This window comes from Arvicola amphibius, chromosome 5, assembly GCF_903992535.2.
Source record: "Arvicola amphibius chromosome 5, mArvAmp1.2, whole genome shotgun sequence".
Classification (NCBI taxonomy): Eukaryota; Metazoa; Chordata; class Mammalia; order Rodentia; family Cricetidae; genus Arvicola; species Arvicola amphibius.
In genome coordinates, this window is record NC_052051.1 from 54067543 (window position 1) to 54094110 (window position 26568).

Here is a 26568-nt window from a genome sequence, read left to right on the forward strand (position 1 = left end):
TAAATAAATATTTAAATACCATAAAAAATGGGTCTTTTTTTTTAACTTGCCTCCTTTATCAAAAGTTACCAATACGTGGAGAGATTGATGGCTCAGCACTTGCAGAGGACCTGGTTCAGATCCCAGCACCCACGTGATGATTCACACCTGGCTACAACTTTAGTTCCAAGGGATCTGACACCCTCTCTGACCCCCTTGAGCAACACACACACGCAGGGCACATACATATAATAAAAATAAGATAAAAAGATCTTTATTAGCTATGAGACAAAACTGCCATTTCCTTATGAATATCCATGATGATAAACTAAGCCTCCAACCTTAGTTTTAGTTTAGGTTTTTTTTAGATGGGGTCTCGCTGGCTGGACTGGAACTCACTAGGTAGACCAGATGGCCCTTGAACTCAGAGATCTACCTGTCTCTGCCTCTCGAGTGATGGAATTAAAGCCATGCACCACCACACTTGACTCTTTCTTAAAAACTTTTTTAACCTTTATTATTATCTTATGTGTTTGGCTTGTGTGTATGTCTGTGTACTATGTGTATACGGTACCCACAGAAGCCAGATGAAGGTACTGGGTACCCTAGAACTTGAGTTACACATGGTTGTTACCAACATGTGGATGCTGGGGACCAAACCTGGGTCATTTGGGAGAATAACCAGTGCTCTTAATTGCTGAGCCATCTCTAAATTTTTAATTACAAAGAAGATTGTTCAAAGAAGTTACTCTTAAAGGAAAGTTCACACTTTATTTCTGTAGCATATAAGAGTATCTCCTCTTACAATCCAAACATATTGTCTAAGCTGTTTATAATTCTTTCAGTAGTAACTTTGGCAAGTAACAATAGAAAAGGCTGAATACATGTTACACTGTGACACCAGACCACTGATTTAGCATAATATACATAAACATATACAACATGAAACTGAGTTTTATTTTAAAATATTCTAATTAAAAAATAAAAATATCCTAATTTTTGCATTGTGTGCTTTATTAATTTGGGAGAAAAGGAAGATGAGCCAGGTTGGCCTTGAACTCCCAATTCTCCTGCCTCATCTCAAGTGCTGGGGTTATGAATTTCATGTGAAAAGTCACCAGTCAGCTGTGCAGTTATACACTAGTTCAAACACTGCACAGTCCCAGCTCAATTCTGGAGGCACTGCCCAGAGGAGGAAGGCAGACAAAGCTGCAGGCATGCAGACACAGGCCCCAGTCACAGAAACCAGTGGTTCCCAGTGATTATTGTGGGATCTGAGACACAAGGAACCCAAACAGGTTCTTAGCTTCAAAACTAAGTTCTGACTGGGCATGGTAGTACACACAGATAGTCCTAACACTTGGCAGGAGGATCTAAGATCAAGGCAGGCTAGCCTGGGCTACAGAGCAAAACCCAGTCTCAAAAACAACAACAAAGCAGAACAACTAAGTTTCAAAGGTGGGGTATGAGTCAATAGTGGAATACTTACCTAGCATGTGACAGTCCCTGGGGTCCAATAATGTTTCATAATTAGACTTAGATGATCTAAAGATCTTTAGGACCTATTCCAGTGTGAGAGATTAAGTATCCACCCCAAACTATAAAATAAATCAGATCTACAGATTGCTATTGCATCAAAATGGTCTCATCATATTAGAAAATAATACTGACCACTCAAAGCTTTATAATTTGACAAAATTTCTCAGAATACAGCCTATTTAAAAGTGCTAAAGATGTTGAGTGCAGCGGTGCATGCCTGTAGTCTTAGCACTCGGGAGGCAGAGACAAGAGGCTCCAGGGTCTGAGGCCTGGGCTACACAAGATCCTCTCTCCAAGTGCTGAAAGCATCCCAGCTTCTGCACCAGGGCCCTCCCTCCTCTAGAGATGACCTTCAAGTTCCTCTCCTGCTAAGACTGCATTCTGCAGAGTCTCACTGAGAAAGCAGTGTTACAGTGGCTAAATACAACACATTACCAAACAGATGCACTGAGCTGAGAGAATCACTTGATTCCTTCGCCACACAGCAAGCTGATCAAATTGTTGAACCTACCCAATAGCTCAGAAGCTTTCTTGATGCATAAAAACATGTAACCTCCCACTGGAATTACCTCCAGCCAGAACATATCGGGTAGGATGCATAACATTGAGGGAGCACACAGATACGAGACATTCTCCCAAAAAGGAATACACGCTCTTTCCTGTCTCGTGGAAGACTTCCACCTGCCGTGGGTGGGCCATACTGCCAACTATGAAGCAGTTTTCTTGTTTAGGGTCCCACACAGCTTGGAACCTCGTTAGCCATCTCCCAGTGATAGTGTTATGCCTAGTAGGGAAAAACAAAACAAAACAGTATTTACTTTGAAATGTTAAATTATCTGCTCACCTCTTAGCCTTCAGCTTGTGCTCAGAGGGTGGTGACCCTGAGCCTACGAAAATGATGCCTTTTCTGGGGCTGGAGAGATGGTTCAGTGGTCAAGAGCACTTACTGGTTTGCTTCCTAGCACTCGTATGATAGCTCAGAACCAAGGGACCTAATGCCTCTCTTCTGACCTCAGCGGGCACCAGGCACACACAGCACAGACGCATACCCACAGGCAAAAGACTCATACATATAAGTCTTAAATGTTTTTAATAAACGATAACATTATATTTTTCTTTTTTTAAAACCAGGGTCTTAGGTAGTCCAGGTTGACCTTGAACTCCCTTTGTAACAGAAAATGACCTAAAACTTCTGATCCACCTGCCTCTACCTCCCAGGTAATGAGATTACAAGCCTACACCACATTTCGCCTTCTTTATGCAGTCCTGGGAATCAAAGCCAGGGTTTCACACTTGTTAGGCAAGTGCTCTACTGACTGAAGACATTCCCAGCCCTATAAAGTAGTACCTTTCCTGTTCACTGTGCTGTGTACGCACAAGGAAAACTGGATATATATAAAATATACTGTGAACAACTATATACCAACAAATGGAATAACATAGAAGAAATAGAAATAGGAACACAATTTGCCAAGACTGAACAAACCTAAAGAATTAAAAATATAAATTCATTCATAACAGTTAAGGGGATTCACACACAGAGGGAGGAAGTGGGGGGAGAGATTTGAGAATAAACCTTTTGTTTCTGTTTGTCTGAAACAATATCTCATTCTGTAGCCTGGAAATTACTATGTAGCTCGGTCTTGCCTCCAACCTGTGGCAATCCTATGCCTTACTCTTCAAGTATGGACATAAACTGTGTGCACCTACATACCCAGCTTTCTTAGTGAACACAGGCACAAAAACCCTCAATCTGGGGTGGGGCTCACTTGGCAGAGCGCTTATCTGTCATACACACACAAAAAGCCCTGAGTCCAATCCCCCGCACCTCATAGGTGTGGCTTGCACAGACTTGTGATCAAAACTGGGAAGGTGGGCCGGGCGGTGGTGGCGCACGCCTTTAATCCCAGCACTTGGGAGGCAGAGGCAGGCGGATCTCTGTGAGTTCGAGGCCAGCCTGGTCTACACGAGCTAGTTCCAGGACAGGCTCTAAAAAAGCTGCAGAGAAACCCTGTCTCGAAAAAAAAAGAAAAAGAAAAAAAAAAAAAACTGGGAAGGTGGAGCAGCAAGATTGAGCGTTCAAGGTCATTTTCTGGCTGACATAAAAGAGACTAGTCCCATTCTTGGGTGGGCAGGAGTAGAGTCAGCATCAACCTCTCTGAGAAGGGCAGATGGCTCCCCGCCCCATCCCTGGGCGAGAGACCTCAGAGGGCTACAAGTCTGCGCTGTACTTCTGGGGCACACTCTGTGAGTTCGAGGAGTTCTAAGCCAGCCAGGGCTACATAAACATCAAAAATAAACGGACAAAGAAGATGTAGAACACAGACACACAGAAGAAAACTATTCAGTCTTATTAAAAGAAATTCTGCCATTTTTGACAACACAAACAAAACCGGAAAACATTTTGTTAAACAAAATAAGCAAGACACAGAAAGACAAATAAGATATGATCTCATTTCCACGTAGAATTTAAAAGTGAAGAAGGAACAGTCGCAGAGGCTGGTAGTGGAGGGCGGGGAAGAAGTTGGTCAAAGAATGCTAACTTTCAGAGTGGGGAAGAGTCAAAAGATCTATTCTAGAAATACAGTTAGGAATGTTTTGGTGGGGGGTTGGATTTTTTTAAAACCTTAAGATTTATCTTACTTTTCTTGTGTGTGTATGTCAGTGTATGAGTATCCCATGTTTGTGCTTGCCCTAAGGCCAGCTGCAGTTAGAGGCAGCTGTGAGCTGCCTCACATCCACCATAGGTTCAGAAATGGAACTCTACAGTCACCATGCTCGCTTGCTCAGCAAGCGCCTGTACCCCCCAAACCACCATTCATTTAAGTCAGTAAAAGAGATTTTAAATGTTCTCATCAGAGAGAAGGAAAGAAAGGAATGTGAGGTGAAGCATGCTAACCAGCTCAGTTTAGCCATTCTGTAAAGTACACATACTTCAAAACACAGTGTATGCAACAAAGACATGCTTATTTCTTAATAAATTAAGTAAAGTTTGGGAACAGTGTTACACACTTTTAATCCTAGCACTCAAGAGGCAGAGACAGAGGCTGTCTGTGAGTTTGAGACCAGTCTGGTCTCCAAGGGAGTTCTAGAACAGCTAGGGCTGCATAGTGAAACCTCGTCTCAAAAACAAACAAACAAACAAACAAACAAAAAGCAAGGAAACTGATAAACTGAAACATAGTATCTGAAAAATAAAATTAAATGAGTAAAACCTATGAAAAAGGAAACAAAATATGCTTAAATAGAGCCTCTGAAAACACTAACGAAGTCTAGCACACTCCCAGCTTCAAACATGATAACCAACAACCTCTAGAGAGAAGGCCTGGCACAGGGAATAGTTAGACATTAAGCTGACACATCCACAGTATGTGGCTCAAGAAGAGGGCCATCAGAAGCATGAGGGAGACCCGTGCGGAAGCCACCTAAGCCAGCACAAACAGGAGCCCCACCAAGTAGACAGAGTCTAAGGTACTGAGTAAAACTGAGAGCACATGCCAGCTAAGAGCTGTGTCACTGAGACCCAGAGGCAAGAGCTCTTCTGGACAGGACTGAAAGGTAAGGATGCTTATTACACAACACAGCGCAAAACCATAACGACAGTCTCTCCTTGAGTCACACGCCTAGCATGCGCCTTTGCACCTTCTGCTGCTCGGGTGCAGGGGGGGCCTACCTGATGGTGGTGAGGAGAGGAATCTGGGACGACACAGAGCTGCTGTCGAAGACTCTGCAAATGAACAGTTATACCGCCATGTTACTTAGATTCTCCAGTCTTACTGAAAACGTTTACTGTGTATTTAAGATATCTGTTGGTTCACAGTGGGAAATATAAGTTACTTTATGTGGGATCAGATTATAACCTCAGATGCTATCTTTAACAATAAGGATGTGGACTATACTATAAAGTTCAATCCGTAAAATAAGCTTAGTTTGGACATACTTAAACACTATAACTCTAAAAAATTAATTTTTTGCCGTGCAGTGGTAGTGCACGCCTTTAATCCCAGCACTCAGGAGGCAGAGGCAGGCGGATCTCTGTGAGTTTGAGGCCAGCCTGGTCTACAGAGCAAGTTCCAGGACAGGCTCCAAAGCTACGAGAAACCCTGTCTCGAAACACCAAAAATAAACTTTCTTTGCGGCAATATCTCACTATGTATGCCTAGAACTGTCGACCTTCCTATTTGACCTCCGGAGAGCTGGATTACAGGTAGGCACCACCACACCAGCTTGGCATGTACATTCTAAAGTGACAGTCTGGCATCTGAAACTATATTCAGATTCACACACACGTAAGAGCTGTGGAATAAAAACTCACAAATACTCTGAGAGTGCATGCATGTATAAAAACCAAACTTCCAGGGTTGGAGAGATAACTCAGTGGTTAAGACCACTGGCTGCTCTTCCAGAGGACCTAGGTTCAATTTCCAGCACCCACATGGAAGCTCACAATGGTCTGTAAATTCAGTTCTTAGGGACCTGACACACTCACAGACAAACTTTTTTTTTTTTTTTTTTTTGAGACAGGGTTTCTCTGTGTAACAGTTCTGGCTGTCCTGGAACTCATTCTGTAGACCAGGCTGGCCTCAAACTCACAGATATCTGCCTGCCTCTGCCTACCAAGTGCTGGGATTGAAGACATGTGCTACCACCGCCCAGCAAATAATTTGTTTTAGAAGCAAAAAAAAAAAAAAAAAAGCATGTAAACAAACAAACAAAAAAAGCAAACAGTCTCTGACTCTTTAGTTGATAGCCTGACGTGTCATTTCCAAACTGCTGAAGATTGGCCAGGACAAAAGTAGAGGGACCCAGAATGAAGCCAGGCTCAGTTACTCCTCCCCTTCTGTGCCCAGCTGACCCAAGGCAATCTTGTGGCACTGGAGCTGCTGGCCTAGTTTGACTATTAGAAAGCTTAATTACTAGTGGTTAACAGTAAGCATAAACTCTAGAGTGTGAATGAAGGAAAATGGATAAAAAGTTGTCAAGACAAAGAGAGCAGTGTGGGTAAGAAGTGGAGGTGGAGGTGGCTGCCGCGATAACCAGACACCACGTCCTGGTAACGCTCCCAAACGTGGCTAGACACTAACACCTGCAGATCACGTGTTTGCCGTTCTTGAGCCTGGCCCACGGCACACATTCAAGAGATACTTGCTGAAAGATGAATCCCAACTTTTAAAGAGCTTGCAAATTTGAAACAGAATTAAGTATTTTCAAAGAGAACAGGATCATTTTTCCTGTAGTTGCATTAACTGTCTTCACATCATTCTCGAGAAATAGGGGTCTCGCTACGCTCCCCATCTGTGCTCAAGAGATCTGTCTGCCTCAACTTGCCAAGAAACTAGGACTACAAAAGCCCTTTCACGTTTCTTCAGCTGACATTTTTTCTGTTTCTCAGTTCAACTGATTTAAATCAGTTTTAGGGAAGAAGTTATAGAAAGGTACCAAAGGAAAACCCCTAAAACCACACCTATTAGCTTGGGCAGAAGCATAATTTTTTGCCCAAAGTCTGGGGCTGAGCAATTTCCATTTAACACACTTTTAAAGTAGATCCCACTTTCCCCAGAGGGCGGAGCTTTCTCCTAACTGAGGTGGTGAAACACACCTATAATCCCAGTACTCCAGGGCCCAAAGCAGAAGGAGGGTAAATTCAAGGTCAGCCTGGGGACACAGCGCCGACCTGGGGGGGTGGGGTAAGAAGTGGGACGAAGAGGGATGCGGTGGGAGAAAGGGGGTGTAAAAGGAAAGAGGGGAAGAGAGGGACCATAATAACAGTAACACTAGTGACTCCATAGCAACAGCAGGAAACAAAACTTCTAGTTACGAACACCATAGCAGCAGCCTCTAAAGATTCCCCCAAAAACACGGTTCTGTCTTCTTAGTGTACCTTAGCTTACAGTCAGCACAGGTGGTCACCACTCTGTTACCAGTGACGGGTGAAAAGTAGGCAGAGGCAATGCTCTTCGTGTGTTCAGTCAAAGAGATCAAAGGCTGGCTTCTCCTGGAATTCAGGCACCTCGCATCATAAATATGAACGTCCCTGGGATGGGAAGAGAAATTATCAGTACAGCCCATGCAGTGAGCCCACGGACTAAGTTATACACCCAGACACGTACTACATTAGGAACATCTAAGACAAAACCCTCTCATATCTAAATTTACAGACAGTAACTGGCATAGGAAAATAAATAAAACATTGAAGAAATTCCAAGACACAGAAGACCCATGTTGCCTCAGGCACAGACTAGTTTCTACCGGGTTTCCAATATCTCTAAATGCTGAGGAGCGGTAGTACACGCCTTTAATCCCAGCACTCAGGAGGCAGGTGGATCTCTGTGGGTTTAAGGCCAGCTTGTTCTACAAAGTGAGTTCTAGGACAGTCAGAGCCACTGTAGGAAGACCCTGTGTCCACAAAAAAATAAATAAATAAATAAAATTTAAAAAAATCAATCTCCAATAAACAAAAGCCAAGTTATGAGCCAAGTTATAGGTTACACACACAAATTTTCTGTTTATTACAATTTTAAGTTTTCTTCTCATAAAAGTAGAAGCAAATACATGCAGACATGGGTGCTTTCTTGAACAGTTTCCCTATTAAACCAAAAGAATTCCTATTAAAAATTGTAATATTTCCATCAGTGTGAAGAGGAAAATTACTTAGCTTCTATATAGCCCACAAGTCAAATGTGTGTCAAGTACAGTGGCACGTTATGGTTTTGGTCCCTGTCCCTTTAAGAGACAAGCCACGCCCACTCCCTCCCCCATCCGCTGAGGCAGGCTGATCTTCAGCTTCCAGCCTGAGCTTGCTCTCTTTTCCATCTTCCTCTCGGAGAGGCAGCTTCGCTTTTGCTTCTCTTCCCCCTTCTCTGTTTCTCTCTCTCTGTTTCTCTCTCTCTCTCTCTCTCTCCCCCTCTCCCTCTCTCCTCCTTTAATAAAGCTTTATGTCTATTTTCTGTGTCTGTGCCGTTAACCCGCCGCTGCACCGCCTGTTCACCCGCCGCCCTGGTCACACGTGTTCGTGTTCCTCGAGTCTCCGCGCAGCTACGCACAGCTACCCAGATACTATCTTTTTAAGAACAAAAGCACACACTTTTAATCCCAGCACTTAGAAGGCAGGGGCAGATGGATCTCAGAGTTCCAGACCAGCCTGATCTACAGAGTGAGACCCTATCTCAAGATTTAAAAAAAGAAAGGAAGGAAGACCAAATGTCTGAGAAACTAAATTAAATCACATACCGGTAACATTACAAGGATAAGTCCTAACATTATCCAAAGAGCATAACTCAAACCTGGCTCAGAAACAAACATCTATAATCCCAGCCCTTGAAAAGGTAAAAGAGGAGCAGCACAATTTCCAAGCCGACTGAGATAGCAAGAGGGACCCCACCCAAAAATAAATAAATGAATGGATAATAAACCCAGAGGAAGAAAACATACCTCAATCCTGCCGTGACAAAATACTGCCTGGATACTGGGTGGACATGAACGGTTCTAATTTTTTCCATGGATGACTTAAAAAATTTTTCATAGGAAGTTCCAGGTGTCCGTCTATCTACCAGTGACAAATGCCCATCCCAGTGTCCCACTAGCAGGGTGGAAGCGTCTTCTGCCAAGAAGTCGAAGGAAGAGGGGCTGCTTCCCTCGTTTCTATACACCTAGGGGAGAAGCATAATCCAGTTAAAACCCCAAGGCCAGGGAGGTGGCTCGGTAGATCAAATCACAAGCTGACAATCTGAGTGCAATCCCTGGGTGGGGTGCCACACATCTGTACTTGCAGCACCCCCATCACGGCAGGAGGTAGAGTAGAGGCTCGGCAGGCGTCTCAGAGTACAGGCGGAGCAGCACAAACAGAGACTCTCCGGCACAGTTGTCCTCACACCTCCATGTAACCGAGGCGGGCCCTGAACTAATGACTTTCCTGCATTCTCTTCCCAAGTGCTGGGGTTCCATAAAAACATTCTTTTAGAGAAAACCAATGCTTAAATCCCTAGTGAAGGGGCTGGGCGGTGGTGGCACACGCCTTTAATTCCAGCACTCGGGAGGCAGAGGCAGGCGGATCTCTGTGAGTTTGAGGTCAGCCTGGTCTACAAGAGCTAGTTCCAGGACAGCCAGGGCTGTTACACAAAGAGACCCTGCCTCGTGAAAAAAAAAAAAAAAAATCCGTAGTAAAGGAGTTATAAAAATGTCATCTACCCTATCGTCCACACAGGAAATATAAAGCAAAATGAAATCACAGAGGTTTGCCTAAGTCAGTTAATCTACATCAGAGCTACATCCCAAATCTGAAACCCTCAATTCCAAAAATACTCTGTGAAACTTACCAGAAAAATAACTGGCTCTGAATTCTAGCTAACTAAAACAAAACAAAAGAAAAAAAGTTTTTTTTTTTTTTCCTTTTCTTATTTCTTTTTTGAGGCAGGGTTTCTCTTTGTAGCCCTGGCTATTCTGGAACTTGCTCTGTAGACCAGACTGGCCTTGAACTCAAAGAGATCCTCCTGCCTCTGCCTCCTGAGTACTGGGGTTAAAGGAGTGCACCACCACTGTCCAGCCTAAAATTATATCTTAACAGAAGTAGTTTTGAATCCAAATGAACTCTAAGATATATGACTGGATATTCAATTATAACTATTGTTGATAGAAGAATAAACAGATTAAATTTCTCTTGTTTTTTGGGGGGGGTTGTTTTGGTTTTTTTGAAACATGGTCCCTCAGCAGCCCAGGTTGGACTTAAACTCAAGGTATATAGCTAAGAAGGACTTTGAGCTTCTCATCCTCCCAGGTGCTAAGATTACACGCATTGTGCCACTACAACAGATGGATAAATAGGTGGGGTTAGCAGGTAGAGAGGATAAATGGGTGGGGTTAGCAGGTAGAGAGGATAAATAGGTGGGGTTAGCAGGTAGAGAGGATAAATAGATGGGGTTAGCAGGTAGAGAGGATAAATAGATGGGGTTAGCAGGTAGAGAGGATAAATAGATGGGGTTAGCAGGTAGAGAGGATAAATAGATGGGGTTAGCAGGTAGAGAGGATAAATGGGTGGGGTTAGCAGGCAGAGGATAAATGGGTGGGGTTAGCAGGTAGAGAGGATAAATAGGTGGGGTTAGCAGGTAGAGAGGATAAATAGGTGGGGTTAGCAGGTAGAGAGGATAAATGGGTGGGGTTAGCAGGTAGAGAGGATAAATGGGTGGGGTTAGCAGGTAGAGAGGATAAATAGGTGGGGTTAGCAGGTAGAGAGGATAAATGGGTGGGGTTAGCAGGTAGAGAGGATAAATAGAAAGGAAACTGAGAAGAAAGAGGAACAAACGAGAGAACAAGGAGAACAGGACATCAGGGGTCAGCCACCCAGCAAGCTAAGGAGAAAGAAGCAAAGAAAGGTATACAGAAATAGAGAAAAGTAAAAGCCCAGAGGTAAAAGGTAGTCAGGATAATATATTTAAAACGTTGGCAAGAAACAAGCCACACTAAGGCCAGGCATTCATAACTAAGAATAAAGCTCCATGTGTGATTTATTTGGGAGCTGGGTGGCGCCCCCCCCCCCAAATAGTCGAGTAAAACACCACACAACACTCAAGTGTACCACTTAACAAATAATCCAGAATATTATCTGATATCAGCTAGTAAACACATTAACATTTACCTCTTCAAAAATCGCAGTGGAAAAGTCCCCACATCGCAATGTGCCATCATAGCTCAGGGACAGCAGGTGGGCTGGATTGGTGGGTGAGAAGTAAAGACAGCTAACAGGCTGACTGTGGGGATAAAAGACATGTGGCTCATCTTCATGTTGCCGGGTCTGAAAGAAAGTTGGAGGTGAGGGGAAAGACAAACCCAGTGAAGAGCAGGAATGGATGTGGCAATGGCTGTTGCTATGTCTTCATATGACTAAAGTATTTACATAGGAATTATATTGGGTCTTTGCTCACTCTCCCAGACAATTAGAACCAGTAGCCTTCTAAAATCATGTGTATGTGTGTACAACATGACCAAATAGAGGCTATGACGTACATGTGTAAGTCGGAGGACACCTTGCCGGAGTCAGTTCTCACCTTTCACCATGAATTCTGAGGTCGAACTCGGATCACCAGGCAAGCATCGTTATCCTGAGCATTTCACAGGCCCAGAATCAACAACTTTATACTGACATTCAGTTCAACAATACCCAGTCACATTAATTTCACATGTCCAGCTTTGTCAACTATCAAACTAGTTTTTTCTTAACAAGGGAACAAAACCCCGGCTCCTGCCAGTCGAGACAGCGTGCAACTCTGCTCACAGCTACTCAGGAGGCTGAGGCAGTAGGATCGCTTGAGCTGAAAACAGCGTAGGGGGCAGGGTTTAAGGCAAGTCCAAGAAACACATCAAGACCCCACTTCAAAATAAAATGAAATAAAGCAAAACAGCCAGAGAGTTGGCTCAGCAGTTAAAATCGTTTCTGCTCTTACAGAGAACCCGAGTTTGATTCCCAACAACACATAACACCACACAACCATGCCAAGGAACCTGTTGTTGTCGTCTTTTGACTTTGGAAGACATCAGGCATGTACTTGATGGACACACAAACAGGAAAAATACCCATACACTTAAAAATAAAACTAAAAAAAAATATTTAAGACAAAAGGATGGGTTATTCAATACCAAGTAGTCATCTCTGAAATCATATACATAAAAGTAGCATTATAAGAACTGAATGAATTATATTTGGAAGATATATGCCAATTATGTAACAATAATTAAAAGAAATAGAAATAGAGGCCATGAATTTGGGGGGGAGGTTAGAGAGAGGAAAACGGGGGAAAATTATTTTCAAAAAAAAAAGTAAAAATACAAAGTATGGGACAGTGAGACGGCTTAGCAGGTAAAGGTGATGTCACTAGACATGCGTGTAAGACACCCACACTCATAACATGATGATGTCACTAGACACACGTGCAAGACACCCACACTCATAACATGACGATGTCACTAGACATACGTGCAAAACACCCACACTCATAACATGATGATGTCACTAGACATACGTGCAAGACACCCACACTCATAACATGATGTCACTAGACATACGTGCAAGACACCCACACTCATAACATGATGATGTCACTAGACACACGTGCAAGACACCCACACTCATAACATGATGATGTCACTAGACATACATGTAGGCAGTACATCCATATGCATAAAACTATAAAGAAGACATTTCAGTTCTGATCAGCAATTCTTTTGTTGTTGTTTTGTTTTTGCTTTGTTTTTCTGAGACAGGGTCTTACTATAGACCCTTGCTGGACTAGAACTCAGTAAGTAGACCAGTCTGGATTTGAACAAACACATCAACCTGTTCCTACCTCCCAAGTGGAATTAAAGGTGTGAGCCACCATGCCTGACCCTGCTCATCAATTTTTTTTCTTTGAAGATTTACTTTAGGAGCCAGGCATAGTGGTACATAGTTTTAATCCTAGCACGAGGGAGGAAGAGGCAGGTAAATTTGTGAGTTTCAGGACAGCCTAATCAACATAGCCAAGTTCTAGGACATGCCAGGATAGAAACCCTGCCTTTAAAAAGAGAAGGAAAAAAAAACTGGGCGGTGGTGGCACACGCCTTTAATCCCAGCACTCGGGAGGGAGAGGCAGGTGGATCTCTGTGAGTTCGAGGCCAGCCTGGTCTACAGAGTGAGTTCCAGGACAGGCTCCAAAGTACAGAGAAACCCTGTCTCGAAAAACCAAAAAAACACTTCTTTATTGTAATTTTATGTATAAGTGAGTATCTGGTAGATGGGTAATGAAGAGGCCAGAAGGCGGTATTGGGTTCCCTGGAACTGGAGTTACAGATGGTTGTGAGCTGCCATGTGGGTGCTGGGAACAGAACCTGGGTCCTCTGGAAGAGCAGTTGAGCCACTATCCAGTCCCACGGTCACCAATTCTTTTGTCAAGATTTTCAATTCTGAAATATTCTTTTCCTTAAGAGCTAGGGAACTAACGCAGAGCTTCCTGCATGCTGGGCAAACGGCTCCACCAGCTGAGTAAACAACAAAATTATATGCAAACATAAACAAAAAGGTGCTGAGGCTGCAGCTCAGCTGGTACAGTGCCCGCTTAGCACACACAAAGCCCTGGATTCAATCCCCAGAGTGGTATAAACCTCTGACCTCCAAACATGCACGAACACCCTAACGCACACACAGGAATACAAGTACAATTTAAAAAATAAAAACAGGCTAAAGAGACAACTCCGTGGTTAAGAGCTCTTCCAGAGGATTCAAGTCAATTCTCAGCATCCCATGTCAGCTCACGGTCTGAAAAATACCCTTCTGGCTTCTCTGGACATCAGGCACTAACACATGCACATATGCAAAAAATAAATAAAACAACTACCCACACACATAAATTTCTAAATTAAAAACAAAAATAAATAACATAAATGTTTAAAAGAAAAACTTTTAGCTGGACTTGGTGTCACCCCTTTAATCCTGCTACTTGGGAAGCAGACAAGCAGAGCTCTGAGAGTTCAGGACCTGCCTGGTCTACATAACTGCCTCAAAACAACAACAACAACAACAAAACCTCAAAAAAAAAATAATAATTCAAAATAACATGGAGGAAGACCTAAAATTCAAATCACAGCAAACCCTATTTTGAACATAATTTAAACAGACTTTTCATATGCAATTTCTTCACATATACATTTAAATGTCTCCTGCCAGATAATTTATGTCCAGATGGCTAAAGATACTCAAGCTAAAAATGTTAAAGTTCTATAAAAACAAATTTAAATTCTGTCAGATTTCTAAAATTTGGAATCATAAAATGCAAACCCACAAATCTCAAGCAGCATTTATAAATAAATGTTCCAGGCTGTCCTCTTGAGGACACTTCCTTCAGGCAGACTTTAGATAACCTCCCAAAAGGCAGCATCAACTCACCAGATCCCAGAGTCCGATTTGCCCAGATTTGGCCCCAGCTGCTACCAAGGTTCTTACTTCTGATGGATGGAGGGCCACAGAGGTGATGGCACCTTTGGTCACTTTACGAACAGTACCTTCACTGATGACCATACCCCTTAAATTGGCTTTGTAGCTACAAAAAAAGGGTAAGTTAAAAACAATTTTAATAGTACCAATAAGTAAAAACAAACAAACAAACAAAAAAAAACTCAAAAAGAAAAAGCACAACTAGTAAATTCTGGTAAATATCTACTTCCTGATGACAGAAGAAACCAAATAAATCAAGGTTATTATTTCCCGATTATAAAATTAATTTTGATAATTTTAATGATGGCATCAAAACTTAGGAGACTACAGTTAAAACATAACATGACTGGTCTGAGATATGGCTTAGCAGAGGCAGCCAGAGCAGGGAATTCTCTCTGTGCACACACATGTACTTCAAGTTCATAGACTTTTAGAAGAAAAGATTTTAAAGAAACGATTCAATAGTGTATAATGGAAACCATAGTGATGTCCTCAGTGTTTGGTTCATTAGCCCACGTCTGGAAACCTAAGAAAAGAGTCTGCTATAATGTATGCACTTAGACACATGCACACACACTTAAACAGAAACTAACTCCAAATACAAAATGGGTAGAAGTGTGCTCTAGGAAATGTGCAAATAGCCAAGAAAAAGACAGTGTAAAACTCTGTGTGTGTGTGTGAACACAAGTAAAATGTGAATTTGTTTATTCGAGTCTGAATATATACTATATGCCATGCAATGGTAGGGCTGAGATAAAAGTCTCCACATTCATAGTTTCCACCCTGTGTCGGGGTCAGCCCTACTACTGAAGGCCTGTAATCTTAGCAATTTAAAAATGAGGATACAGCCGGGCGGTGGTGGCGCACGCCTTTAATCCCAGCACTCGGGACGCAGAGGCAGGCGGATCTCTGAGTTCGAGGCCAGCCTGGTCTACAAGAGCTAGTTCCAGGACAGGCTCTAGAAACTACAGGGAAACCCTGTCTCGAAAAACCAAAAAAAAAAAAAAAAAAAAAATGAGGATACAGGGCTGGAGAGATGGCTCAGGTTAGTTAGAGGTCCTGAGTTCAACTCCCAGCAACCACATGGTGGCTCACAACCATCTATAATGAGATCTGATGCCCTCTTCAGGCATGCAAGCAAACATGCAGACAGAACACCGTATACATAATAAAATAAACCTTAAAAAAAAATGTGGATTACAAAGTCAAGGTCTAACCGTATGCGAAAAATTATATTGATTATTTAACTGAGGTAAGAAGATTCACCCAAGCCTTTAATCCCAGCAGAGGCAGGTGAATCTCTGTGAGTTTGAGGCCAGCCTGGTCTACAAGAGCTAGTTCCAAGGACAGAAAACCCAAATTGTGTAAGAGTGGAGCAAAGAGGTATAGTGATGCACCTCTTTAATCCTAACACTCTCAAGGCAGAGGTAAGCAGATCTCTGTGAGTTCAAGACCAGTCATAGTAGGCAGTAAATAAACCAGGCGGTGATGCCGTACACCTTTAATCCCAGCAGTCAGGAGGCAAAGGCAGGTGGATCTCTGTGAGTTTGAGGTCAACCTGGTCTATAGAGCAAGTTCCAGGACAGACTCCAAAGTTATAGAAACCTGTCTCAAAACACCCTCCCCGAGAAAGTAAATAAATAATATATTTGTATAAAAAAAAATAGGGCTAGTCCAGTGGTAGAGCACTTGCTTAACACAAAGTTTTAGTTTAATCCTTAACACTATGAAAGAAGGAAACAAGCAAACAATTATTAGTGTAGAAATAGTAGGGATGATATTTTTCACTACTTTCAAGGTTTCCTATAACAGCTTTTTTAAAAGTCCCTTTACAACATTTATTCATATATTGGTGTAGGAGTTCCTTCTGTATTTGTGTTGCTTTCATTGGTTGAATGAAGGCCTTGGCCTTTTGATAGGGCAGAACACAGATAGGCGGGGAAGACAGAACTGAATTCTGGGAGAGAGAAAGCAGAATCAGAGAGAGCCGCCATGGAACTGCCAGGTCAGACATGCTGAATCTTTCCTGGTAAGCCACGACCTTGTGGTGACATACAGATTATTAGAAATGGATTAATCAAGATGTGAGAGTTAGCCAATAAGAGGCTAGAACTAATGGGCCAGGCAGTTATTTAATTAATACAATTTCTGTGTGGTTATTTCAGGGGGTTAAGCTAGCTTCCCTACAACCATGTATTTTGTGTATATGAGTGCTCTGTCTTCATGCACACCAGAAGAGGAAATCTGATCCCACTACAGACGGCTGTGAGCCACCATGTGGTTGTGGGGAGTTGAACTCAAGACCTCTGAAAGAGCAGTCAATGCTCTTAACCACTGAGTCGTCTCTCTAGTCCCTATGTTATAGTTTTATACTGCAAGCATCTCAAAACAAATGAAACAAAGGTCAAAAGTAAAACAAAGGCAAGGAATTCAACTTACCTTTTAATGCTAGATAGCCCCTCCTCGGTCCTCTCATTACTGGTCTGCAACATTGGAAAAGATCAAGGACTAAGTTCATATACATGCACGGAAATTTCCTCAGGAGATGATTCTAAAAGCTGAAAGCCTTCCCAGCTGATACCTTGCTCATCTCTGTCCATATCTTCAAAGACGCTTTCAACAACTGTCCATTGCTGTCATCCTGGTTTTCAGGAATCATTTCTAAGGGCCCAGGAGGTAACAGAGGCTATCAAACAGAAAAGGCAAAGGCTGTCTGTTCTCTGACATAAACTGAGGCAGGGCCAAGGCTTCGGCCTCATTCTCACTCGTTCCCTTTCGACATCAACAACAGCGGCACATCACAGGCATTTAAAAGTGGCTGCCTGTTCCACAAGGCACTCAGGAGGCTGAAGCAGGGGACCAGGAGTTTCAGGATCACCTACGCCAAAGCTTAAGATGTCTGTCACTGGGCAGAATGCTTGCCTAGCACGCAAGACACAAAGCAGTTACTCTGGATTATACCTCTAATCCCGGAACTGGGAAGGCATTAGCGGGATCAGAAATTCAAGGTCACTCTGAAATACACAGTAGGTTCAAGGCCAGCCTAGGCTACATGAGTACCTGTTTACAAGTTATATCAAGGGATCTCTTCATTTTCATTTTGTGTATGTGTAATGTGTTTATGTGAATGTGGACACGCATGTCTAAGGCAGAACAGCCTCTGGTGTTGGTGGTTCTCACCTTCTATCCTATTTTAAAACAGGGTCTCTATTGTTTGCTGCTACACAGACCAGGTCAGCTGCCCTCCAGTTTCTGGAGTTCTCTAGTCTCAGCTACGCATCTCACTACGGAATTAAATGCATGGTGCCACACCCAGCTTTACATGGGCTCTGGGGATTCAAGCTCAGGTACTATTTGTACAGTAAGCATTGCACCCACTGAACCAGCTCCCCAGCCCAATCCTTAACAGTTTGATCACATATTACACAGTAGTAATTGCTACCACTCATTAATTACTACTAACCCCTTAATATGGATTAATTTCATCCGTACAACATTCTTTTGATATTTCCTTTTCTTTTTATTCTAGACATACTCTTGCTCTCTAGTTCAGGTAGTGTCAAACCAGGCAACCCAGCTCGAGCTTGTGACGATCTCCTGCCTTAGCTTCTCCAACAGTGGGGTAACACCATTTTTTTAAATGTGGAAACTGAAGCTCACAAAGAGAAATCATTTACCCAGAACTCCACAAGTTCCTGCAGAAGCACAGATTACCCAGTGTTAACAACTCTGAAATCTCTTTAAGCATACGATATCTAAGTATTAAATTAATAAAACTGAAACAAAACAAACAAAATCACTCTAGTTACAAATACTTTAAAATTTTCAATATTTGAGTAAGCTAAATGTACTACATTTGTACTTTTTCTTACATTTTCTTCTTCTTCTAACGCTGGCTGTGTTGGAGCTACTGGCAATGGAACTCCCAAAGGGTCTACTTTCAACAATCGCATGGACCTTCGACATCCGATCTCATTTTCTTTCTTCTTAGGCCTCTTTCTAAAGGAGTAAAGGAAATGCTCATGTTTTTCTCACCGAATAGTAAAATATATTTAGTAACTTGTTAAAGACTTCTTAAATTGATGTGTATGTGTATGCCTAGTGCCAGAGAGCATCCAATCACCTGTGCTAGTGAATCAGCGCGGTGGGTGCTGGGGCAAAGTCCAGGCCTCCTAGAGGAGCAGCCTGTGTGTGCTCTTGACCACTTAACAATCTCTCAGGCCCTGAGTTTAGTAATTTTAAGAAATAAACATCTAGGAATGAGTTCTATAGATATATTCACACACTGTATAGGGAAATAGACATAGCTGTACTGGCTTTTTGATGATGTTGGTGTGTGTGTGTGTGTGTATGCATGCGCACACACACGCCTGTTTGTCACCACATGCATACGGTGCTCACAGGTCAGGAAAGGGCATTGGATGCCTTGGAACTGGAGTCACAGGTAGTGGTGAGCCTCCCAATGTCGTTGCAGGGAACCAAACCTGGGCACTCTGCAAGAGTGCCAAGTCCTCTTAACTACTGATTTATCTCTGGGCCACACCGATTCTAATAGTCTCAAAATTATCTAAACCAAAACCTTAATGTGATGACGTGAGCATCATTAAACAAAGCACGTCACACACATCTGTCAGAACGTGGTCAGATGAATGACACATGGTGAACACAGCGCGGAAGACAGGCACCTTTCACCTCAGGTGTATTTTTCCCTGGATTGTTCTTGGACGTGATTTTGTGTCTCCTGTGACAAACATTTACATTTAATTTACAAGACATGTTTATTCCTGTTGGGTGTCAGATCATAGCTATAGAACCCAATCTGGTCAGCGTGCTCTGAATCTGGATATGGCCTTCTGCCTTGCTGTCTCGCTTTCCCAGATAGAATCTATAGTCCATGCCAGGCAATTGTGTTTCAACTGCTCAGTCCTGAGAGGTTCTGGGAAAGGGCTGCTGTCGATATTTAGTGTGTGCTTACTGGTGGTTACTTACATGTTCCTCTCAACTCCAACAGCCTTCCCGGGATCATTGCTTTCTCTGTCACCTCCCTATGTGAAAATACACTGGAACTGAAATAAGGCTGTCTACAGCATTAGACTGTGGTCTGCCCCATTCTTTCAGGTCCGACAGATAAGATCTGCATAGTCTGCTAAAGTTGACACACATCTAAAGGAATAATGCCAGGCACAGTGGCTCACACTTCCATCCCCAGCGACTGAGAGACAAACAGGAGGATTCCTATGAGTCTAAAAACAGCCTAGACTATAAAGTGAGCTTTAGTATACCCTGAGATACAGTGTGAGACCCTCTCAAGAGAAAACAAAACAAACAAAATAAATAAAAATAAAAACTGGAGCTGGAGAAATGGCTCAGTGGTCAAGAGCACTTGTTCTTGCAAAGGACCTGGGTTCGATTCCCAGGACTCACATGGCAGCTTACAATCATCCTTAATTCCAGTCCCAAGGGACCCAAACCCTCTCCTGACTCAGGCACCAAGTATGCATGTGATGCACAGACATACATGCAGGCAAAACATTCATACACATAAAATGAAATAACTAAATTTAAAAAAAACTTTAATTAAAAAAATAGAAAAGCAGGCTGGGCAGTGGTGGCGCACACACCTTTAATCCCAGCACTCTGGAGGCATAGGCAGATCTCTTAAGTTCGAGGGCCAGTTTGTTCTACACAGTGAGTCAGTTCTAGGACAGTTGGGGCTACATAGAGAAACCTTGTCTTTAAATAAACAAATAAATCTCTGCAAATAAATAAATCTCTGGGTTCATATAATGTTCACCTTTAGATGGGGGAAAATATACAAAACCTGTCCAACAGCTACAAGTGGTTGAAAAAAAGCTGGATCCAGGAGATGGAAATATAGCTCAGCGATAAAGCTCTTACCAGCAGGCATTAAGTCTAGGTTTGATGCCCAGAATTGAAAATACGTACAGGCTAGCCTTGAACTCACAGAGGTCTGCCTGCCTCTGCCTCCCCAAGTGCTGAAATTAAGGGCGTGCACAACCACCGCCTGGCTCAAGTCAATGTCTCAAATATAAAATCCTCAGCAAAATATCGTAGTCTAGCCAACGTTAAGCACATCTTTTACCTCTTTGTTTCAGGTTGTTGTCTCTTCTTTATCATTCCACGGAGCCTTGCAGCTGACTGAAAAGCACAAATATACCTTCACATAAACATGCTACCATATAACTACACTGTTTACCCATTAAAACAGTAAGTAAGTATTTATATCCAAGTAAGTAAGTAAGTAAGTATATCCAATTTATTCAGGAAATAGATTTTTAAGATTCAGTACTTATTCTTGGTAATAGACATGAGATAAATACATCATCAATAATGAAAGCAAGTATATGGCCGGGCGGTGGTATGGCACACCTTTAATCCCAGCACTCAGGAGGCAGAGGCAAGTGAATCTCTGTGAGTTCGAGGCCAGCCTGGTCTACAAGAGTGAGTTCCAGGACAGGATCCAAAGTTACAGAGAAACCCTGTCTCAAAAAAACAAAAACAAAAAAAAAACAAAACAAAAAAAGAAAAAGCAAGAAGTATATAACACTATCTAATGTACTGGTATTCTGGTACCTTGAGCCAAGCTGCTTATAAGTCACATGATTAAACACGTTATTTAATTGAACATACTATTACAGGGCTGGCAGGATGGCTTAGTAGCACAGCACTTGCCTAGAATGCAGACTTGTTTTTAATCACAGCACTGCAAAAACAAATTTAAAAAAATAAGCAAAGTGAGGTGGCTCATACTGCCCATCTATATCCCACCATCCAGGAGACTGAAGTAGGACTGCTGTGTAGCCAGGCTGGCCTTGAACTTAATAACATTAAGATGGCTCAGTCCATAAAACACTTGCTGCCAAGCCTGATGACCGGAGTTCAGTCACCAGCACGTGTGCCATAGTGTGCAGGCGCACCCATGCACTCTGCCTTTCTCTACCTCTTTCTTTCTTAAAATCAAATGTTAAGAAAATTAAAAAATAATAAAACATGGGCTGAGCGTGGTGGCACATAGCTCTAATCCCAGCACGTCGGAGGAAGAGGCAAGTGGATCTCTAAATTTGAGGCCAGCCCGATCTACACAGTAAATTCCAAGCCAGCAGAGTTACATAGTGAGACCTTTTCAAAAACAAAAAAAGATGGACTGGAGAGATGGCTCAGCAGTTAGGAGCACTGTCTGCTCTTCCAAAGGTCCTGAGTTCAATTCCCAGCAACCACACGGTGGCTCACAATCATCTGTAATGAGGTCTGGTGCCCTCCTCTGGCCTGCAGGCATACACACAGAATATTGTATACATAATAAATATTAAAAAAAACCAAAAAGATAAAACATGTTCACAGGTAAATACACACAAAAGATATACTTCTATGCATACATATGCAAATTATAGAATTAAATCTTTAGTACTGGAAACCTATTTGGACACTTTCCAGAAAATTTGTAGGTTTTACTCATTATAAATAAAATTATCTTTTTTAAAAGATTTTTTTTTTTTTTTTGGTTTTTCGAGACAGGGTTTTTCTGTGGCTTTGGAGCCTGTCCTGGAACTAGCTCTTGTAGACCAGGCTGGTCTCGAACTCACAGAGATCCGCCTGCCTCTGCCTCCCGAGTGCTGGGATTAAAGGCGTGCGCCACCACCGCCCGGCTTAAAAGATTTTTTTTTTTGTTGTTATTTTTCCAGATAGGGATTCTCTGTGTAGCCCTGGCAATCCTAGAATTTGCTCTGTAGACCACGCTGGGCTCAATCTCGAAAGTTCAACACCGCCTGACTTTAAGATTTATTTTTATTTCACATGTATGAGCATTTTGCCAGTAGGTATGTATATGCCATGTGAATGCCAGGTGCCTGCAGAGGCCAGAAGGTATCAGATGCCCTAAGAGTAGAATCACAAACATTTGTGAGCTGCCACGGGGGTGCCAGGAATTGAGCCTCAGAGCTGGTGGAAGAACAGCTATTGCTCATCTCCCCAGACACTCAAATAATTATAGTTTTCATTAATTAAAACCATAAGCAGACTATGTAAATTGTTTTCTTTCTTCTTTCCTGTGGTTCAGGCTAGCTCTGAACCTACTATTTAGTCAAGGTTAACCCTGATCTACAGATTGAGACTTTGCCTCAAACAACAACAACAACAAAATGGAGGCACCGGAGAGGTGGAGGCAGGCTAATCCGGGGCTCGCTGACAGCTAGCCCCGTCTACCTGGCAAGCCCCAGGTTCCAGTCAAAGGTCCTGTCTCAAAAACAAAAACAAGGTAGATGGCTCCTAAGGACAATACCCAAGATTGATCTTTGGTCCGCAAACATCTACATACCAAAAAGAGTGAGAAAAGATGCCTAGAGTCAATTAAACACGGTAACAGCTATTAGAAGCATGGACCAGACTGCTGGGGACTTACTCACAGGTAGAGCTTGCCCAGCAAGTACAGGCTCCTGGGCCTGACCAAGCACAGCCAGAGAAAAAGAAAAAGACACGAAAGTCAACATGATTCTTCAGATTCATCCTAAACCTTTTCTTTTAAAGAACTAAATATTAAGAGTCTGGGGAGATGGCTGAGCAGTTAAGAGCACTGGTTGCTCTTCACAGGACCCAGGTTCAATTCCCAGCACCCACGTGGCGGCTCACCACCATCTATACTGGGATCTGATGCCCTCTTCTGGCATAAAGTCATACATGCAGACAGGGCACTCATACATAAAATAAACAAATAAATAAATCTTTGAAAAAAACTAAATATTAAATCCAACTGGGAACCTCTTGGTTAATGTATTTTTTAAGTGCTTTTACAAGCTTCTTTTGCTGTTCTTGTTATCTTGAGATAGTTTCACATAGCCTTCCCTCATTTGATATTATGAAAAATTATCTTATCTTGGTTTCCATTACAAACACCATACACACCTCAGATAACTGAAGGGAAGCAAAAAATTTTGCATTTTCTCTGATGTTCTTCAATCTCTTCCTCTCATAAGGTGACAATCCTGAAAAATCATCCTAGAAAATACACCACCAAAAAATCTGTTACTTCACACATTAATAACAAAACAACACACAAAACCAGATTCCTAATTTCCTACCCAGGAATTCCCCTTTGAACTGCACAAACTTCTATTTCATGTTATCTTAACTAGCAGCCCATAATCTCTGCAGGACTGAATATTAAGGGAATCTGAATCTATAGTTAGGTAAGATCGTGGTGGTGTACGTCTTTGACCCCAGCACTTGACAATAGAAGCAAACAGATCTCTGAGTTTGAGGCCAGCTTGGCCTACATAATGAGTTCCAGGACAGCCAAGGGCTGTGTAGAAAAATCCTGCCTCGCCTAAGAAGCCAATGATAATGGCACTGGGATTTGTCTCTACTGCATGTACTGACTTTTTGGGATCCTATTCTATTTGGATGCATATCTTCCTAAGCAAGGATGGAGCAGGGGAGGGCCTTGGACATCCCACAGGGCAGGGTACCCTGCCCCCTCTTAGAACTGGAGGGGGAAGGGTGAGGGAGGGAGGGGGAGGAAAGTGGGAGGAGGGGAGGAAGTGGAAATTTTGAAAAATAAAATTTTAAAAAAAAAACAAAAAGAAAAACCCTGCCTCAAAATAAACAAACACACAAATAAATAATGTAATCTAATTATCAGCAGCCAAATATCATGCCCTTAGAGCAAACTATTTCCTAGCAGCCTAAAGTTATCTTTAGGGCTGGAGGGATGGCACAGCGGTTATGAGCAATGCTTCAAGAGAACCTGGGTTCAATTCCTAGAACCTACATGGCAGCTAACAACTGCCTGCAATTCCAAATCCAGGAGGATAGACACCAGTCATACCAAGGTATATAAAATAAAGTTAAATAATTTTTTTAAGTAATTGACTATCCAATTATTTTAAAGACAGTATTTCACACCCTAAAGTCTGGCATCAAACTCACTTTGTAGCCAAGGATGACCTTGGATTTTTTTAAATTTATTTATTATGTATATAGTGTTCTGGGCACCAGATCTCATTTTAGATGGTTGCTGGGAACTGAACTCAGGACCTCTGGAACAGCAGTCAGTTCTCTTAACATCTGAGCCATCTCTCCAGCCCAAATAAACATTATGGGCAGATTTTTTTGTTTGTTTTTCGAGATACGGCTTCTCTGTAGCTTTGGAGCCTGTCCTGGAACTAGCTCTTGTAGACCAGGCTGGCCTAGAACTCAGAGATCTGCCTGCCTCTGCCTCCAGAGTGCTGGGATTAAAGGCGTGTGCCACCACCGCCCGAAATAAATTATTTGAAAAAAGTTATCTTTATTAAAAAAAATACTAATAACTAGACGGTGGTGGCACACACCTTTAATTTCAGCACTCAGGAGGCAGAGGTAGGTGGATCTCTGTAAGTTTGAGGCCAGTCTGGTCTACAGAGCGAGTTCCAGGATAGCCAGAGTCATTACATAGACAAACCCTGTCTCAAAAAAACCAAAAAAAATAGTAATAACTTATCTTTCAGAAGATCTCATAACCAGCACACATACATTTACACACAAAATAAATATTTTTATTTGTTTGTTTATTTATTTATTTATTTGGTTTTTCAAGGCAGGATTTCTCTGTGTAGTTTTAGAGCCTGTCCTGGCACTCTCTCTGTAGACCATACTGGCTTCATGCCTGCCTCTGCCTCCTGAGTGCTGGGATTAAAAGTGTGAACCCCCGCCGGGCGGTGGTGGCGCACGCCTTTAATCCCAGCACTTGGGAGGCAGAGGCAGGCGGATCTCTGTGAGTTTGAGACCAGCCTAGTCTAGAAGAGCTAGCTCCAGGACAGGCTCTAAAACTGCAGAGAAACCCTGTCTCGAAAAACCAAAAAATAAAAAAGTGTGAACCCCCACCGCCAGGCTCAAAAAAGGTTTTCGATTAAAAAAAAAAAAATAACTGGGTATGGTGGCACACACCTTTAAACCCAACACTTGAGACAGAAGCAGGTGAATCTCTGAGTTCAAGGCCAGCCTGACCAGGTCTACAAAAAAAAAAAAAAAAAAAAAAAAAAAAAGCGTTGAGTTTCAGGATAGCCAGGGTGACACAGAGAAAAGCTGTCTCAAAACAAACAAACAAACAAACAAAAAAAGAGCTAGGAATGAAGTTCTATTGGAGAGGAGAGAGAGGGCTCCCCAGCATGAGCCCTGGGGTCAATCCCAGAACAATCCACCTGCACACCAGACACCTGCACACCAGACACCTGCACTCTCAGCCCTCAGGGAAAGCAGAGGATGAGTAGGCTGTCTCAGTAATTAAAGATCATTGTGGCTTCAAAAAGGATCTGAACCTGGATTACATGAGACTCCAGCTCTAAAATAAACAAGTAATCAGCAGCTAAGAAATTCTTTTTTCTTAAAAGATGTATCTGCCTGCATGTATAGCTGCAGGCCAGAAAGAGGGCATCAGACCCCCTTATATATGGTTGTGAACCACCATGCACTTTGCTGGGACTTGAACTCAGAACCTCTGGAAGAGCAGCCAGTGCTCTTAACCTGTGAGCCACCTCTCCAGCTCAAGAAGATCTTTTTATTACATTTACCTATTACAGTTATTTCTTTATGTGTGTATGCATTTACTTGTATGTGTGTGGGCATACATATGGAGCTCTCAAAGTATAACTTTCAGGAGTCTGTTTTCTCCACCATGAAACACCCTCACCCCATGAACAATCTCACCAGCCACAAGAGAAACTTTTTGAGGTTAATCTTTTTTATTTTTCAGACAATCACATTTGTAGCACTGGCTGGTCTAGAACTTACTATGCAGACCAGGCTGGTACTGAATTTGTACCAGTCTTCTGTTTCTGTCTTAAAAGTGCTGGGATGAAGGTATGTACCATCACACCAAGTTTAGCAATTCCTTTGTTTGCTGGTTTGTGGTAACAGAAGTTGAGCCTGAAGCCTCATTTGCTAGGCAAGCATTCTACCACTGAGCTATTTGTCCCCAGGCCCACAAAAGTCTTTAGAAGCAATATGCATGGAGGCTTCCTGCATATTGCAGGAAGAATATGCAGACCTGCAGCACTGAGAATCACCAAAAGTTTGAGAATAGCCTGGGCTACATTGTGAGT

At 42.5% G+C, this 26568-nt stretch overlaps 1 protein-coding gene across 8 annotated transcripts in view; it reads right to left on the reverse strand.

Annotated features, from left to right (window-relative positions):
* Window positions 1-648: 648 nt before the first annotated feature.
* The window catches only part of Wdr76 (WD repeat domain 76), a 31983-nt gene continuing 6063 nt past the window's right edge, over window positions 649-26568 (reverse strand). For 5 of the 8 annotated variants that reach the window (XM_038331178.1, XM_038331175.1, XM_038331177.1 and 2 more), the window contains 11 exons: window positions 23396-23488; window positions 20580-20635; window positions 18349-18475; window positions 17058-17162; window positions 16916-16959; window positions 14429-14582; window positions 11150-11305; window positions 8950-9167; window positions 7400-7552; window positions 5192-5245; window positions 651-2302 (listed from right to left, as the gene is read on the reverse strand). In XM_038331178.1, the coding sequence (XP_038187106.1) occupies window positions 2038-2302; window positions 5192-5245; window positions 7400-7552; window positions 8950-9167; window positions 11150-11305; window positions 14429-14582; window positions 16916-16959; window positions 17058-17162; window positions 18349-18475; window positions 20580-20635; window positions 23396-23488 (1425 nt within the window). In that variant the 3' untranslated portion in view covers window positions 651-2037. Of the gene's footprint in view, window positions 2303-5191; window positions 5246-7399; window positions 7553-8949; window positions 9168-11149; window positions 11306-14428; window positions 14583-16915; window positions 16960-17057; window positions 17163-18348; window positions 18476-20579; window positions 20636-23395; window positions 23489-26568 lie in introns of all 8 variants that reach the window. The other 3 variants (XM_038331170.1, XM_038331171.1, XM_038331173.1) reach the window with 2 other exon arrangements.